The sequence below is a fragment of the Coturnix japonica genome, chromosome 2 (genome assembly GCF_054131305.1).
Source record: "Coturnix japonica strain WE chromosome 2, WE-NBRP24, whole genome shotgun sequence".
Lineage (NCBI taxonomy): Eukaryota > Metazoa > Chordata > Aves > Galliformes > Phasianidae > Coturnix > Coturnix japonica.
Window position 1 is genome coordinate 66,282,827 of NC_140664.1, and position 18,428 is coordinate 66,301,254.

The following is an 18,428-nucleotide window of genomic DNA, read 5'->3' on the forward strand; positions in this document are numbered from 1 at the left end:
ATCCATTAATATCTCCCAACTGCCCAGCCAAAATGGCCAGTTTTCAACAGACTTTTTGAACCAGTGATGTGTAATTCTCTTCCCCCACAGTGTGTTTACTTTGCAAAATCAAATTCATGCTTAGAACCTGGAGCAAAATACAGCAAAACAGAGAGAACCACAGACAAGTTGGATGTGTACATTACAGTGAAACAATGGAAAGCAGTGCTCCCAGTTAGAATTACAGAGGACTATTCTGCATACAGCTTGGTTAAAGCCATGAAACATTACTATTGAATGCCTTTTTATTATTAGTTTTGTCAAGAGGAGAGGAAATAGACATAGATTACTACTAGAAGAATAAAGCTTATCTCATAAATACCATCACGTTTAATTATGTAAAATAACCTCTCCTCTTAAAGCAGATGATCTTTCTTAGAGCTCATAAGGCAGAAAGGATGAGTATTCACTAAGCCTGGGCTATTTATATGCTTAGCTTTGCTGATTATGACCTAAGTAGAAATCTTAGCAGTAGTTTTGCTACAGCCTCATCAGGAATGGGAGAACAAAGCAGAATTTAAGAACTTAAATATGGAGCACCCTCTCATTCTGTTCAAGGTATGCAGTCTGTATAACTTCCACTGTAGAATGTTTGGGTCAAAATCATGTTTTTTGGTCACTGAAGTAGCAAATAGGCCTTCAAGTGCTATTCCCTATTAGAAAATTATTTTATTAGCAATTGGCTGTGTGAATTCTCACTTACAGTAACAGCTGTGAACCCTGCTGAGGGCATCTGTTGGGCAGTTAATGCTTGTTGGGAATTATCTCACTTTAAGTGTGTTTTGTTTACAAAAGAAATTCTTGTGCTATTTAACATGGTGTTAAGGACATTGTACATCTTGTTGGTTTACATGTAACATTTAATCTGTGTTGACTCTTCACTTGTACTGATTTTCTTCCCTACAGGGGCTGAGATGTTGAAGGACTTTTTTGATTGCCTTTAAGTTTCAAATGAATTATAATAGCAGTCTGGATACAGACTGGTTATTAATGAAGTGTAATAAGAGACTGTTGGCCCAATTCCATCCTTTCTGACCAGCAAAAATAAGGACTAATACTGTGGAAACTATAATTCAAATGGGCGTGAAGGAAAGCAGGACCTACAATAGCTTCTCTGTCAGCACTGCGAGCAGAATGGCCACCGCAACCATTGCTTTGTAAGTGATATCCAGACTCCTAGCACTTTGTACACGGTCTGTGCTAAATCCTTTGTCATCCAGGTGCTGTTGGAGCCACAGTAATAGCTCTGGACATGTGAAAGGATGCAAGTGTGAGACACATGCAAGCCTCCTTGAAGTTATCTTGCCAATATATAAAACCCAGATACAGAGCTCTGCAAGCGGGGAAGGAGATTACATCTGAGTATCTCTGTCAACAACATGGCTCTGGAGTCTCCAAAGAAGGTCCATACTTTTAATGAACATGCTCACAAAGGTGAGCAGGTACAAAGAGTATCAAACTCCAGCAGTGTTTGCAAGGACGCCACCAGTGTACCTTACATGAGCAGAGGTGCACATCCACCTTGGGATGGAAGATGATCCCCAGAACAGACCATCTTTCCCAGCGGCAAAACATCTGATGCAGGTTCCATCTAAAAGCAACCCAAATGCTTTGAGACAGCAATACACTTGAAAAGGAATACAGAGGCAATGCTGCTAACGTACAAATGTGTAAGTCAGAGCAATCTGCAGTGAAATCATATCCCATGTCTCCTAAAGGTACGCCCATGACAGCGAACTACAGAAGTGAATATTGAAGATCTTGCTTAAATTCCTGCAGAACTGGCAGCCTAAATCTGTTTATGTAAGGTAAACGTACTCCCAAAAATTTTGATGTGAATAACAGAATGAGAGTCTTTGGAAATAATTTATTCACCTGCACACCAGGCACGCTATCATTCTAAGAGCCAGAAATTGTGATTATACTTACTTTGTTTCAAAAATCCATTGTATGTTAAAGCCTTCTACTGAAAGGTATCCTATTATAATTCTTAAATGTTATGTTCATGTTGTTAATTCCATACTGTTAGGATATGGTAGCACTACTCCCTTTGCAGGGCTGTGGCTGAGTGACATGAATGAATGCAAACTTCTCTGGTATACGTAGGAACAGATTGACCCTCAAAAGCAAAGTGAGTCACCTGAAGCAGACTTCTGCAGCCTTCAAAACAAAGGGCTCACTGAAACTAAACCTTTGCTGTGAACTGAAAATATTCTCAAAAAGCAGATGCTCTGGAAAACTGTCTCAACTTCTAAAAGGTGTGTGTGTGTGGAATCTATCCATCTGCTGACACATCAGCCTCATGCTTAATGCATGTACGCTAAATTCTGTACATGTGGATACAATGGTATCTCAGACAGTGGTGTTTAGGTAATATAATTTCTACAGTCTTAGTCTGATTTCTCTTTTTTCTCATTTTCTGACTAATATCAAATGTGTGATGTACAGATGCAGGATGACCAACACTCAAAGCATTTGCTTACCTACTTAATTTTAGTCTCATGGCTGGGAGCTCATAATTGTAAGATAATCTGAAGAAAACATCATCAATACCACAGATCTGCACACATTGACTTTTCTTACCGTGTCAAAGAAATTACCATTAATTGGGAAACAAACAAGAAAATTAAAGCAGATCAGCAACAAAGAAGACCATGGGACTAAACTGAAGCTATTAACCAAGAGTATCTTTCCAAAAGCACATACAATGAAGAACAGCTTCTGCTAGGATGTGAGAACAGTGACATCTCGTGGAGCTTTTATGGAAGTGAGTTTATAGAGGGACAGAGCAAACCACTCTGTAGTGTTGTGCATTTAAAAGAAACACTACCTCAATAGTTAATATTTAATACATATACTATAAATACTATTTAGCAAAAATTAGGTTTTATTGCTTTTTTTTTTTTTTTTTTTTTTAATGAGGAATGAAAATAAATTTTAAAAAAGCAGGTAAAGAACTACTAGGAAAAACTTTTGAAACAGAATTAATAGAGTGTAGTCCAAATATCTCTGCAGCAATCCCTTTTGCTCTCCCAGGAGTAGATTTATTACTTAGATATTACTTATCCAATATTATGATCGCACAAGGGAGAAATTATAAGGTATCAAGCAAGGAGTGCTGTGAAGGCATAGAGTCAGACATGAAAATGACATAAATATTAAGTGTTTAAAAAAAAACCAACACCAATGTTTAATAAATAAAGCACGGGTAATTATACTAATCCTCTCCACTCAGCGTGAGACTAAGCCAAATTTGTTATATGTACTTCTTGAGAATGAGAAATTATATCACAATAGGAAACTAAAATAATACATCCTACTTTCCAGCACAGCACGTAACATTTGGATCCTTCAGATTTTAGCAGAGTAAGTTTCTTTAACAAATCTTCAGCTGCTGTAAAATGCCTTGACTCAGCGAGGATAAATGATTGACAGTTGATAACATGCAAAAAGAAAAGTTGATTTTTAAACAAGATTGCACTCAAACTGAGTTATAAAAACATGACGTTTACAACTCGGAAGATGACATTTTCCTACCACAATGCTCGTGTGTTCATCTTATTTCATTTTTACCTGAGTAACCCAAGTAAACAGATTACAAGGCAATTAAAATATATTAGCTAATACAAGGTTTACTGGACTTTTCATATATAGAAATGTACTCAGACACTTTGCAGTTTTACAAATACAAAATGAATAAAAATTTTAAAACATATTTACTGAGCAGCAATGTTTTTGTTATCTGTATAGACCAACAGGTACAGTGGAATGATGTACAGAATATATCATTTAGTTTCCTACACAACAGCTTTTGTGCAATCTGGTTTTAATGTGCATTTAAAGAACTGCTGTCAACATCACAGACCTGTAATATTTACTGGTGCCAGAAATAAAGAGTACAGAAGAGGACAACGGCTCCTAAAATAATACTGTGCTATGCAGACATCTGTACATAATTTAAATAGTGCATATTTATCAATGTTTGATGAGGAATAATATTTAGCTGCTAATACAGACAATGGCATTTACAGGTATTACGTTTGGTATAGTAAGTATGGACAAATGAGTTTGTCCACATATAAACATTAAAGGAAAATGGGGAAATTCTGTAATCACTGAATCTTTCATTTCAACTTGCGGAAGATTATTATAGTAGGAAAAAATCCTTTACAGTAGCAATGAAATAATTCAGAAGCATTGTCAAAACAAAAGTAATTCAGCTTTATTTTATAATCAGCGAGTTAAAAAAGAAAAAAAAACCCACAAAGGTTATTTCAGATAGTCTTGGTAGTGTACTTCTGTGTTATGTACCTGTCAGATGTTTCCTCCTCTGTTTGTGCTCTATTCACTTGATCGCTTTTGAGTTTTATTTCTTAGTTTCTTTAGTCCAGTGTAAATCCATAGACACTAAAGCACGGTGAATGTATGTTCTGAAGACTGGTGTGAGCAAAATAAACCGTAGGAATATATTTACTCTTACGAGGTAAGCTTTGAGTAACTTGGAGGAGAAAACTTGCGCTTCAAGTACTTGAGAATGTAAAGTGGAAGACAGCTTACAACAGTGATTGCTGACACTTTCCACAGGAAGGTCACAGTTGTGATAAAGGCAACATCTGCAGAAATAAAGAGGAAAAACTAATAACGGGAGCTGATAACATGGAAGCTGGAACTTTTGTAGAGCAACGTCATTCAAACTCTCTTAAGGGTCTGCTTATGCAAATTACAACAAATAAGAACAGACAAATCAAGAAAAGAAAGCAATGCAGAGAGAAAGTTAACATTTCATTTTGCCAACTATTTTCTTTAAATGAAAGCTTCAGAGTCCCCTTATGCTCCTTACGCAGTTTTGCAGCACAAGGTGATTTCAGGGGAACTGGGATCTCAGTTTAGTACCAAGAGTTATGCATGCTCAACGTTAAAGCAGTTTATCATTATTTTTCTACTTCTCTGAACTATTCATACCTACTATAATCTAATTTCCCAACCGGAAATTCTGCTAATTTTCTTGAATGCTGTATTCTATATTCAGATCATTTTTCTCTGAAATAGACACAACAACTAGACCAAATGAAACTTGAGAAATTAATTCAAAGCCCAAAAATGTAAGGAGAAAGCAAGGTAATTAATTATACTGGCACAAGCCACAGTCAAGAGCTACTTACTTTCTGTGACGAATGAGAAAAGAACAGTGACATTCTATACTTGCTACTGAAATTCTGGTCTATATTTTGCAGTGGTCATGTTATACTTAAGAATTGCTGAACCACCCCCCCCACCTCCCTCCACACCTCCCACCCCACAATTTATCTTCCAGAAAAATTAAACTTCACCTACCTAAGAAAGCTCCAAAAGACACTCTGCCTATACCTGTCACACAAGGGTGAGAACGAAAATGAAAGGATAGTTTTACAGAAAATACAGAAGTTATGTGAAAAAAATATTAGACAAGAAGACTAGCTACAAAAGAAAAAAAAAAAACAACAAAAAAGGAAAAAGATGTTAGTAGCATTGACTGGAATATTACTGCTTTTCACATGACAATCAGAAGGTTTCAAACAGGCAATTCAACAAAAAAAAAAATTGAAAATAGGTTCATTTGGTTATGTTTTGAGGCTGCAAGTAATTTAATTAAGCAGTTTTCTTACACTTCACCTGTCATCTTTGAAGTATAATTAAATGCATAAGCAACCTGTTTAGAACTGTTTTAAATGTGGATGAAAGTTTACTTCAAAATGATGCAGCGAAATAAATGCTTTAGTGCTCCAACTTTGCTCATTTAAGCACAATTTCTATATTAAATTTCAATATATAATTTTGATACGTTGCTTTAGCCTAGGCCTGCTTAGACATACTAAGAGCCCACGTATATCATATAATTGCTACATGCCTAATGAAGTCACTGAATGCAATTAATTCAGAAACCTAAAAACTGAGTTACTTCCAGGACATGCAGCTGTAGAGCAGTATCAAGTCTTTTTAGTTTTCCAGATTTTGAGTACGTTGTCATACTTGTCACCTTGTCACAGTAAAATGATTACACAGTAAAATACAACCCTATGAGAGCTCATGAAATGGTAGTATTTTTTCAGTATCTTTTAAATGTTCTTCAGCGGAGAAGAAAAATAGAAAAGCTAAGACCTCAGGCTACAAGAAGCTATTCTAACATTTACTTAGTTGGTTACGCTTGGCCAGCAAACACAGGGATAGCAAAGTACTCCCCTTTACAGAAGGGTTTATAATAAACAAAGTCCCTGTTATTTATTTATTTATTTTTAAAGCACATTTATAAACACCACCTGGAGGTGTTTCTCACTAAGAAATAACTAGAAAGGACAGAAAAACTTGCTGCTATCACCATGGATGATTTAAAAAGGCAAAGCAGCAAATTTTGTTTTATGAAGTTCCTAGAAGATTGGACCAAAGAGCCAGTACTTGTACATGTTCTTGCCATCTGGCTGGGGAGACTCTGGAATCAACCCAATAATCACTATTAAAGAGTCAGAGAAATGAAAAAGGTTCTTTGGAAAACCTGAAATAGTGTGTAAAATTAAAATCCAACTCTTTGTAAATCTGGAAGTTAAGAGATCACTTGAGACAGGTGGCAGAGCATTTAGTGATCAAAAAATATAATGCAATTACACCACCCTTGTGCTGAACACCTGGGACATCACAGAGTGAAAGCAGAACTCTGCAATTACTAGAAACTAACATATAGCACATTTAATTTTGCTATAAGAAGTAACAAGAAAGATCTTACTCATCATCTCCTGTAAAACAGAGGAAGGAGGAGCTTGATGCTACTCCTATACTGGGATATAATCACAGTTATTTTATTTATTTCTGTAAATTACATCTATAAAATCACACTAAGACCAAGATAATTTACTGAAAAACAATGTGATATAAAAAGAAGTATGTATTATTCTGACACTCAGATCCTTGGACAGTTAAGATTTACAGTTCTCTACTTTTATCTTGTGAATTATGAATAATGAGAACTATAAGAGAAAGTATGGCACACTACTTTAGAACAAAGCAAGTTAAATAGAGTCTTATTGTAGTTATGAAATAATTTGATTATATAAAATATCAATAACTTTCTGCCTCTATTTTAGCCTACATTCAGGCTGGTGAAGGATTCTCATTTTATCAAAACATATCCATTTCAGAAGTACAAATTTCAAAGGCAATTTAAGATGAGCAGCTTGGATTGTTACTGGAAGATGAGATTAAGGAGGGGAAGAGCATACGAGGTTTGATTAAAAGGTTTATCACCCGGATAAATCATATTAACAGGAAAAATGACAATTGAAACCCAGGACAAAAAGGCAGAATAATATTTTAAAACAACATGAATCAAATCCAGTTTCTTACAGAGAAAGCTCTATTTCATAAAGCATAACATAATTCCTAACCAAAATGAGAAAAAAAAAACAAAACAAAAAAACACTTTAAAAATTTTGATATAAAACTTTCCTTGCTAAAACACTATTACTTACCAAAGTATTCATTTAGAAATGCAAGAGAGGCCACATAGCAGCCAAGACTGAGAAATTCAGCCACCACCATTAACCAGTGCCATGTTCGTATGGTCAGTGCAACCATCAAGAGCTCAGTCAAGATAAGGGCAGTGAAGGAAATGGCAACAACATGTACAAATTCAGATTCAAAAAGCAGCAGGGCTCCATACATCAGAATACCACCTACGAAAAACAAACAAATTTAATAAAACACTCTACAATGACATTTTCGTTCAAGTGCACTCTGAACATTTTATTGCTTATTAGGAAAGTTTACTCTGTATTTTTTATTATTATTATTCAAATATAAGTTAAAATTGATCTTTGTAAAAAACAGGTGTGTTATTTACCATACTTTTTGCATGTGAAATAAAGCAATCAAAACAAAGCAATGAAGATACAAAACTGTTAGGAAAATTAAATACCTTTTGCAAGCAATATACCTGTTGAACTCTCAATTAACTTGATTTTGTCTAAATGACAAAATAATAAGTGAGAGATTGTTGAAAGTGTAATTACTTTTAACTGATTACATAATTCAGATTTCTTCAACAGTACTTCTGTCATTCCATGAAAGAAAACTACTGTGTAAGTATACGCAATGTGATAAGCACTCACTGAAATTTTTCTGGATTAGAACTTAATTAAAATCATGTCCTTCTTTAGACGACACGCATCAATAAAAATAACAATCCATGCCAATCCATAGGCCTGGCACACTGCAGGAATCTCGATTTACAAGATAAAAAGAAAGCAATATATATAACTGCTGATGAAATGTTAAGCTTTGGGAATTTAACCTGCTCCTGAAAAGCTATACTGTTAATAGCAGATAAAAAATTCTCAGTTCAATAAATTCATGACTCTCTCCTACCTTGGTAAATACTGATTAAAACCCAGATGAGGAAGGTCTTAAATGACAAAGATCTTCCCTAAGGGAAAGAAGTGAGAGGACAGTTAAACACTACTTAAAAAGAAAATCTATTAAATTCATATATTTTAATAGTTAAGCACTCCAGAGACATTTTACAAGTATAATAAGCAGTCTTTGAAAGCTTCTGTTTTTTCCGATCATTCATTGCAAATGTGCATAGAAATTGCATGCAGTTAAAATCTGGGGGCAGGACAGTTAAGGTCTTAAGTGGCAAACACACACTTTGGCTAGCAGTGCTACAGTTAGTTTTCAGAACAATAATGGTCAGTCATATGATACACTTTTTAATGGTTTTATGTCTTATCACAAAATTATTCTTCAAGAAAAATATCATTCTGCACCTACTGACCTAAACCTAAAAAAACCCCATAGTTACAAGTCATTTCTCCATGTTGGATGAACTGGCTGGAGGCCTGTAACTAGCGGCGTCCCCCAGGGGTCTGTACTGGGTCTGGTCTTGTTCAACACCTTCATCAACGACCTCGATGAGGGGACAGTGGCCACCCTCAGCAAGTTTGCTGATGACACGAAGTTGGGAGGATTGGCTGACATGACTGAAGGCTGTGCTGCCATTCAGTGAGACCTGGACAGGCTGGAGAGCTGGGCAGTAAGAAACCGGATGAGGTTTAACAAAAGCAAGTGTAGAGTCTTGCACCTGGGTAGAAATAATTGCATGCACCAGTACAGGCTGGGGGATGACCTGCTGGAGAGGAGCTCTGCTGAGAGGGACCCGGGAGTCCTGGTGGACAACAGATTGACCATGAGCCAGCAGTGTGCCCTTGTAGCCAAAAAAGCCAATGGCATACTGGGGTGTATTAAAAAGAGCGTGTCCAGCAGGTCGAAGGATGTGATCCTCCCCCTCTACTCTGCCCTGGTGAGGCCTCATCTGGAATATTGTGTCCAGTTCTGGGCTCCCCAGTACAAAAAAGACAGGGATCTCTTGGAAAGAGTCCAGCGGAGGGCCACTAAGATGGTGAAGGGCCTGGAGCATCTCCCCTATGAGGAGAGACTTAGGGAACTGAGTGTGTTTAGCCTTGAGAAAAGAAGGCTGAGAGGGGATTTGATCCAGGTTTATAAATACCTGAGGTGTGGGAGCCATAGTGGTGAGGCTGGTCTCTTTTCAGTAGTGCGTGGGGATAGGACTAGGGGTAATGGGATGAAACTACAGCATAGGAAGTTCCGCACGAATGTGCGGAAGAACTTCTTTATGGTGAGGGTGACGGAGCACTGGAACAGGCTGCCCAGGGAGGTGGTGGAGTCTCCTTCTCTGGAGATATTTAAGACCCGCCTGGTTGCCTACCTGTGTGACATGGTGTAGGGAGCCTGCTTTGGCAGGGGGGTTGGACTCAATGATCTCTAGAGGTCCCTTCCAACCCCTACAATTCTGTGATTCTGTGATTTTCAGTCACACCATAAACATGACCGCTACTATAAGTTTTACGCAAGCACCAATGACCAAATGTATTTTTAATCACTTTGTGATAGTAAAAGTTAGTTGAATCATATGCATAAATCAAACAATAAAAGTTCAGGACTCTTGCATTCTAAGAGTATTTATGAAAATGTTAAGACTGCGGAGTTAGGAAAGATAAGCAGTTAGCCTCAGAAGAACTGATCATTCTAGGACACACAGGAATCAGCACTTTACAGAGAAATTTAAGTGCTTCTCTGCTGTAGAAACTGATTAATTAATTCGAGATGGTTTCAGTATGGGCTAAAATATTTTCTTAGATACACAAAGCTCATAGGAAGCTGCTGAAGGCATTTTCAGACCTTTGTACACAGTCTACTGGTTATAAACACAGAAAAAATTCAAGCAAAAATACTCTTTTTGTTTTGTTTTTTTTCCTTTGAGTGTCTACTCATTTGCCCATCAGTACCGGGCACTATTTCCACCATAGTCCACAGCTCCCAATTACTGAGATTTGTAAAGTAAGAATAAACTTGAGTTTTGATTCAACTTTATGAAACTAGGAATATGTCATTTCTGAGACTCTAGCAAATGCTACTCAACAGGCAACAGATAATTTTCAGATGAAAGTAGTCAGCCCTCACAGAATCATAGAATGGTTTGAGTTGGAAGAGGATTCCAATCCCCATGCCTTGGGCAGGTACAGCTCCCATTATGTCAGGTTGCCCAAAGACCCAACCACCCTGGCCTTGAACATCTCCAGGGATGAGGCATCCACTACAGCTCTGGGTAACTTGTTCCTGTGCCTCATCACCACTGTAATGAAGAATTTCTTCCTAACAATTAATTTAATCCCACCTTCTTTTAGTTCAAAGACATTACCTGTTGTCCTATCATTACAATCTGTGACAAGGACTCTCTCCTTGTCTTTCTGTTAGGTCCTCTTTAAGCACTGAGAGGTTTCTATAAATCCTCCCCAAGTGCTTCACTTCTTTGGACTGAACAACCCCAATTCCCTCAGCCTTCTGTTGTAGGAGAGGTGCTTCAGCCCTCTGATCATCCCCCATGGCCTTCTCAGGATCCATTCCAACAGGTCCGTGTCCATCTTATGCTGGAGGCTCCAGCAGGTCTTCAAGTGGGGGTCATTAGAGCAATAAAGATGGGGACAATCACCTCCTTCAACCTGCTAGTTACACTCCATTTATGCAGCCCTCAATATGGTTGGCTTTCTGGACTGCAAGCACACATCGCTGATTCATATTTAGTTTTTAATCCACCATCCTCAATCTGCTGCTCTCAATCCACCCATCACCAAGCCTGTATTCATGTTTGAATTTGCTCCAACATGGGTGCAAGACTTTGTATTTGGCCTTGCTGAACTGTATGAAGTTTGTACATGCCAACCTTTCAACCCTGTCCAGGTCCATCTGGCTCATATCTCTTCCCTTCAGCTTGCTCAGCACACCACTCAGCTTGGTGTCATCCATGAATTTAATGAGTGTGCACTCAATCTCGCTGCCCATGTTGCCAACAAATATGTTAAATACTGGTCCTAATACAGACCCCAAGGGAAACCACTCATCATTAGTCTTCATTTCAGCTTCAGGCAGTTGGCTGCAACTTTTTGAGAGCAGCCACCCAGCCAATTTCTTATTTACTGAGTGATCCCTCAATTCCATCTCTCCAACCTGGAGACAAGGATGTTGTATGGAACAGATTCAGACTACAGGTTAACTTCTTTCTATCTTTTGAAACAGAAAAATTCCATCAGCAGGTTTCTACAAACTAGCTTACAACTACCCATTGGAACTATACCTTCTGGAGATAAAATCTGCAATCTCAAAGAAATTTAAAAGATACTGAAGAAGACATAATCAGTATCTCCAAACAGAAGAGAAAAAATTGCCATAGACTAAAATAGCAAATTGCTAATTTAATATAATTCAAATGACAAATGATCTACAAAGTGACTACCCTGTGTTCAACAGTCTACTGTTGAAATCTTAGACATGTCTTTGAAGAATACACTGTCCTTAGAACATTTTTCTTCTTGCTTCTGCCTTGCATCGTAACACTGCTGGCAAATAGTTTAAGATGGAGCTGGAGTACTTTTCAGAAAAAAAGCTTAAGAAAACAGTTGTGATTTAATTCACATTTGTGGGTAAAGAAACAATACCCTTCTATTATTTGCAGATGTATGTAAAAAAACAAAAAGTACAGCATCACAGAATCATTATGCTTGTAAATGATCTCTAAGATGATCTAACCCAACTATCCACTTACCACCAATGTTGCCCACTGAACTGTGCTCCTTAGTATCACATCTACACATTTCCTGAATAGCTTCAGGGATGGTGACTCAACCACCCCCCCAGCAGTCCATTCCATTGCCTGACCACTCTTTCAGAGGATCAGTTCTTCCTAATATCCAATCTGAATCTCCCCTGGTGCAACTTCTGGCCATTCTCTCTTGTCACATTGCTAGTTATCTGAGAGAAGAGGCTGACCCCCATCTCGTCACAATCACCTTTCAGGACTAAACAATCTCAGTTCCCTCAGCCACTCCGTAGAAGACTTATGCACCAGTTCCCTCAACAGCTTCATTGCCCTTCTCTGAACACACTCCAAGGCCTCAATGTCTTTCTTGTAGTAACTACTGATGATTCAACAAAGGCATTTCAGTCATTGATATCCATTATTTAAAGAAAGTCAGCTTGAGGAGAGATCAGTAATAATTTTCAGAAGATGGGAAAAATTAATACATAAATTAAATCTCCTAGTTAAAAAGGAAGAAGGTGCTGTGAAAAAATAACCATGAAAAGCTTCCTATCAGAGCTCCCAGGTTCAGACTAAAAGTAAGTTTTATATCAATATACCTTTATGACCGAATTATTTCAGTCAAAAGTCTGGTGACTTGGAAACTTATTAACAAAACCCAGCAGAACATCTCCGACCATTGATTACTTTTGTAGCACAGAAGTCTGCGTTATATTAGTCACACATTTATCCCACATGGAATACCTTACAAAAATGATTGTAAGAATTCAGTTTTTCCCATCAATTATTTCAACAGTTCTTCATATTTCAGTACTGAGAACATTCATACCTTTGTGAGATCCTTATAAAGTTCTGGATATAGCAGTGCCATTTCTGGCTTCACATCCTGATCCAACACTAGAGAGAAGACTGGAAACATAGTATATATGGTTGCATACCTATGGAAAGGAAAGCACAAACTAACATTCCATCATATCATTTTAAACTAATCTATTGCGTTCAACTACTCTTTTAAAGTGAGTGAAGTTAAACTGGTTATCACCGAGACAGCTTACACAGCTTTCACAAATGTAACCTGGTCTTGGGTTCTGAGAGCTGTCATTTGTGATAAGAGACTTCATATGATAAAAAAAGTCTTTTTTCCCCAAATTTATTGTCTGTTACCTCTGCATTTTGGTAACAAGTTCAAAGACCCTGCATTTGAATTCATCAACAGAAGATGGCATGAAAACTAAAGAAAAAACAAGCACTGTGTTTCTGACATCACAGTAAATTCAGAGGATGAACCAAAGTCTTAACAGCTAAGAAAGTGACTTTGAATTTTATGCACACATTAGTTGTGTACTTTCAGAAGGATTTTGTGTAAGTATTTATAAGCATTTTGGAGAAGTTTACAGTTTGCCTCTGCAGCGTTTGGTGAAAACAGACCTTGAATTGGCTATGATTTGAGTTATTACCATTTAAATTTACCATTTAATTTTATTTACCATTTATTTTTACCATTTAAGTAAAACAGGAATTATAAAAAGAAGCTCTTAGGTCATAAGAAGTGAAGAAGGACAAACAGGATTATATAAATGTATCTCAGCTGAATGATTCTGGGATGTATATCTCTAAAGCAGCTTTTGCAAAAGGATCAGTGTGCTCCTAATTCTATATACATGTTTCAAAAAGAAAACCAATGTACCAGACTTACTTAGTGAACTTTCACAAGAAATTTCATCATAACTTCAGCTCCATTTTTTAACAAATGAATCTGTAGCAGTCACTGAGGCTTGTCCAGCAATTTGTATAACAGCTGAAACTGGTTTGTCAGATTTTCTCTATTCTTTTTGTTCTGAACGTCAAAAATCCTATATATTATCTTCTTCCAAAGCTATGCAGATTTCTCTGTCTTCAGAGAACTTTCCTACCTCATATAGTGGATATAATTGCATGTCCAAACTAGCTTGAATTTTCTTTTATAGGCTCATTCCAGGTCTTGTTAGCATACCTACGATAAATGTCTAAAAAATGGGGCAGACACCAACTACAGCATTCTATTTAGCAAGTTGGTTGGATGAAATTATTAATAGATATCGTAACTGTTGGTATGAACTTACCCTACCATCAGGAAACCTTGGTACAAGGGAACAGATGCAAAATAGAAGACTGATGAAAATACAGCCTACAAAAAATGAAAATAATTACATATTTAATGAAATTCTATTTACGAAACATTACAATAAGGAAAAAAGAATACTACATGAGATATATTGACATTTCAAAGAGACGCAGTGATTTTAACTATTTTGAAAACAAAGTTTTAAATACCTGCATAGTTGAAATAATAAGGCCTCGGTGCATGACAAACTGACCAAGAGCTGCCGATCTTTTGTAACTGTTTCGACCATGTACCATCAGCAGCCTACCCATGTGTTTAAACTGTGTGATAGAGAAGTCAGCTGCTAGAGAGGCTTGTTTTCCCTCCTAGAACAAAATGAAAATATTCAAAGTACAAAACCCTGTGTAGAACATGTGCTTCAAAATTCAAGATTCTAAATCATAATTCATTTTACTAATTGCAAACTTTGCTATGATTGTTTCAGAAATCGATTCTGCCACATGACACAAAAGACATATTTTTGGTGTGCGTCTCAAAACCAACACAATTGCTATAACAAGTGTGTTTAATGACCTAACTTGCATCTTTCAGGTAAATTAATAGATTCACAGAGATAACTGTAGTGTTCTCTGCTTTTCCTGCTTTATGTATTTTAAAAGAAAAAACAGAGAACGTAGAAGCAGAGATATTATTGATTCAAAGAGTAAGCATATTCTATTGCCTCACAGCATACTTGAATTCAAAATGTTCATCTAAGAATCATGTTATACTTGACAATGAAACTAGTAACATTACCTTGCCTTCAATTCCAATTCCACAGTCAGCTGCTTGGATCATGCTGACATCATTTCCTCCATCACCTGAAAAATGTCACTGCAATATTCAGCTCTTCAGAGGTTTTATTCTTCTCACCTTAACAATATTTTAGAAACTTCCCGCTATAGCTTTATATTATCACAGTTTACCTATAGATTATGACTAATGGCTTCAGCAATCAAGATTGTTCCCTGAGGAGGAACAAAGAAAAACAAACCTTTCACATGGTATTTTCTTCTACAGGGTAAATACCTCGTGGTTGACAAAGACATCTTTTCTGTTTTGTTTGAATTCTTTCGCAAAGGTGCCATCTATTGTGTAAATTTATTACAGACTTAACTACAGCAAAGGAAGATAATATCAACAGTTACCTATTGCACATGTGCGTTTTCCAGTGTGATGCTGTAAGAGTTTCACAATATGGGCTTTTTGGGTGGGTGAACATCGGCAGCATACTACGGCAGGACACTGGCAAGCTAACTCCACAAATTCATGCTCATAATATTTCAGACAAACCTAAGGGAAAAATATACTGACATTTATTTTAAAGATGAAGTAATACAACACATGCTCTAACACAAACACACAATGTAAACATCTCTTCTATGAGGTTTTGCTTGTGTGGTATCTTTCAGGAAGAGATACCTGAGAGAGCCACTTTCTTCCAAATGCGACCTATTACTTTAACTGACATTCACTTCATTGAGACAGATAACCTGCTTTAGATTTAAACAAATAAACAGTACCATGGCATGCTGTATACAAATCTCATTCTGTTACTGTACAGGAGACCAGAGAAACAACAAAATGTGAATGTATATCACTCTATCACTACTCACTGAAAAATGGTAGTGACTCTTACAACACGGTCAAATATGGAAAAAGTTTAAGAGCATGAAGCCACCAATATACTTCACAAACACCTTAATTTTATGTTTGTGAAGTATAAATGATTTAATAGAAACCAAACTCTTACCTCAAGTGAGTCCCCAGATATCACCAAGGCACAGTCATGCTTCCTCCTAAAGGCATTTAGTTCTAAGTGAGCCTCTCCTCGAGTAGTAACCTTTAATAAAAATCACTTACTCAAAAGATTTTTTTTTAAGAGCAAACAAAATCTAAACAACAATCTCCTCCCTCAACACATCTCCCTAAACAAATCAAGTGTTAAGAAGCCATACCTAAAATGCTTTGGTTTTCAACAAATGTTTTGTCCTAATGCAGTACTTGTGTGTGTGCAAATTTCTAATCCTTATGGAACAAACATGTAATCCACAAACTAGGAAAATGTGTGTAGTCAGCTCCTCGCAGAAGTAGATCAGGTTTAAAATATCAGTACAATTAAAATACTTTAATTTCAAGTTGACCTGAGTCTTTCCATCTTGGTTAAACCAAACAAACAGTTCCCAAGTCAGAACAACAACAACAAAAAAGACTTTTTAAACCAATAAAACATATTCTTAAAATAATGCAAAATGCTCATATCAGTAGTTCATTCAGTTTGGATAAGTAGACAGAGCTCAAGAGTCACAGAACAATGCTCACGGGATGGTACAGTTTAAAATAACTACACTATAGGCTATTTTATTATTACTATTTTTAATTTACATGACTATTGTTCCAGAGAGGCCCAGCTGTGAAATATGCAAAAAAATTCTGCCAACTGCTAGGAACCAGGGGTTGCACTTGTCCCTAAAATCTTTCTGCATTACAGAGATGTCAGCACTTGGCAAACACTGATGACCTCCAGTTTTCACCTAACAAGAAATATTTTTTCTTTGTAAATATCTCTAGAATGATAAAGCAATTAATTTCATTACAAAATAAACAGGCTGAGTAAAAAGAGCATGAAAAAATACATCTTTTTGGGAAGCCAAATTAGTAAATAATGTATTCACTAATTTGTAGGTAAAATAAAAGTGTTAAAGTGTTTGGTATTTTCTTAAATTAATCCACTACTTCTTTCTTTGTAACAAACACATCCACAGAAATAATGTTGTATTAATCTATTTTCTAACTAATTTAAAACTTTGTGTATTCTAAGTTAACACAGTTTTATGCTGATCTTATTAGCCAAGGTAATGAAAATAAAAATCTGACTCAAACTAAATAGATTTTGTTCAGGAAGACTTAATTTGTAATGTTACAATGTGGAAAGGTCAACAAAAATTGATCTGAAGTTTTATCAGAAGCATTAATAATTTAATTGCAAATAGTGGTCTGCAGGGCCTAATTTGCCATTCTGATGCTTCATAAGAAACTACATTTACATGTAAATTATATTCATACAATTATTTCTTTAGGTGCAAGTGGTTCATTTAGAACAAACACAGACATTATGTCTGATAGCACAGCATCAAAGTTTGGAAAAATCCTTATTTTTGTTTGAGTTCAGTGGAGTTGACACCATGTAAATATAACAAAAACGTGTAGAGACGTTCAGTTTACTTTTCTAACACTTATCTTAAGCAGTGTGCTAATAAAATACAATAGTTGTTAGAAAAATTATAGTGGACATAAACTTCCAACTGTCTCATTTTGATTCAAACTGCAGCATCACAGCTTAATTCAAAAGTAAGTCTGCTTGAGTCTAAAGAATGCTCTTAATGGAAATGTTAGAACAAGCTGGAATCATATTCAGATTGCCTAAATTCCTAGAATCGTTTCTACAGTCTCAGCATCTTGCAATGACTTCTTTTCATCCCAGAAGTGACTTACTTTATCCACTGTTCTAAGTGTGGAGTGTAAAATGCTTGTGAAACAGAATCACAGAATCACAGAATTGTAGGGGTTGGAAGGGACCTCTAGAGATCCTCGAGTCCAACCCCCTGCCAAAGCAGGTTCCCTACACCACGTCACACAGGTAGGCATCCAGACGGGTCTTGAATATCTCCAGAGAAGGAGACTCCACCACCTCCCTGGGCAGCCTGTTCCAGTGCTCCGTCACCCTCACTGTAAAGAAGTTCTTCCGCACATTCGTGCGGAACTTCCTATGCTGTAGTTTCATCCCATTACCCCTAGTCCTGTCCCCATGCACTACTGAAAAGAGACCAGCCTCGCCACTATGGCTCCCACACCTTAGGTATAAAGCCATCAATTTTGTAACAAGAGGCCAATACATATCAAATAAAGCAATACTGGTATTAGCTATGTTTTGAAGAATCCAACAATAAAGCTGGACCTATACTTACAGGTCTGAAAATGTGAATATCCTGAGTCCTAGACACTAAGTGAGAACTTTTTGCAATGCAAGTTGCTGTCTCCAGTTTATCTCCTGTTAACATCCAAATCTGCAAAAATAATGCAAAAGTTAACTCTCTTGGATAT

The 18,428-nt window shown here is 36.7% G+C and overlaps 1 protein-coding gene across 8 annotated transcripts in view; it reads right to left on the reverse strand.

Moving 5' to 3' along the window:
- Positions 1-3,651: 3,651 nt before the first annotated feature.
- The window catches only part of ATP9B (ATPase phospholipid transporting 9B), a 150,682-nt gene continuing 135,905 nt past the window's right edge, over positions 3,652-18,428 (reverse strand). For 3 of the 8 annotated variants that reach the window (XM_015854785.3, XM_085537712.1, XM_015854783.3), the window contains 11 exons: positions 18,293-18,391; positions 16,078-16,167; positions 15,473-15,617; positions 15,081-15,145; positions 14,495-14,650; positions 14,284-14,348; positions 13,011-13,119; positions 8,434-8,491; positions 7,539-7,742; positions 5,374-5,406; positions 3,652-4,652 (listed from right to left, as the gene is read on the reverse strand). In XM_015854785.3, coding sequence (XP_015710271.2) covers positions 4,516-4,652; positions 5,374-5,406; positions 7,539-7,742; positions 8,434-8,491; positions 13,011-13,119; positions 14,284-14,348; positions 14,495-14,650; positions 15,081-15,145; positions 15,473-15,617; positions 16,078-16,167; positions 18,293-18,391 — 1,161 coding nt within the window. In that variant the 3' untranslated portion in view covers positions 3,652-4,515. Of the gene's footprint in view, positions 4,653-5,373; positions 5,497-7,538; positions 7,743-8,433; positions 8,492-13,010; positions 13,120-14,283; positions 14,349-14,494; positions 14,651-15,080; positions 15,159-15,472; positions 15,618-16,077; positions 16,168-18,292; positions 18,392-18,428 lie in introns of all 8 variants that reach the window. The other 5 variants (XM_085537711.1, XM_085537713.1, XM_015854784.2 and 2 more) reach the window with 3 other exon arrangements.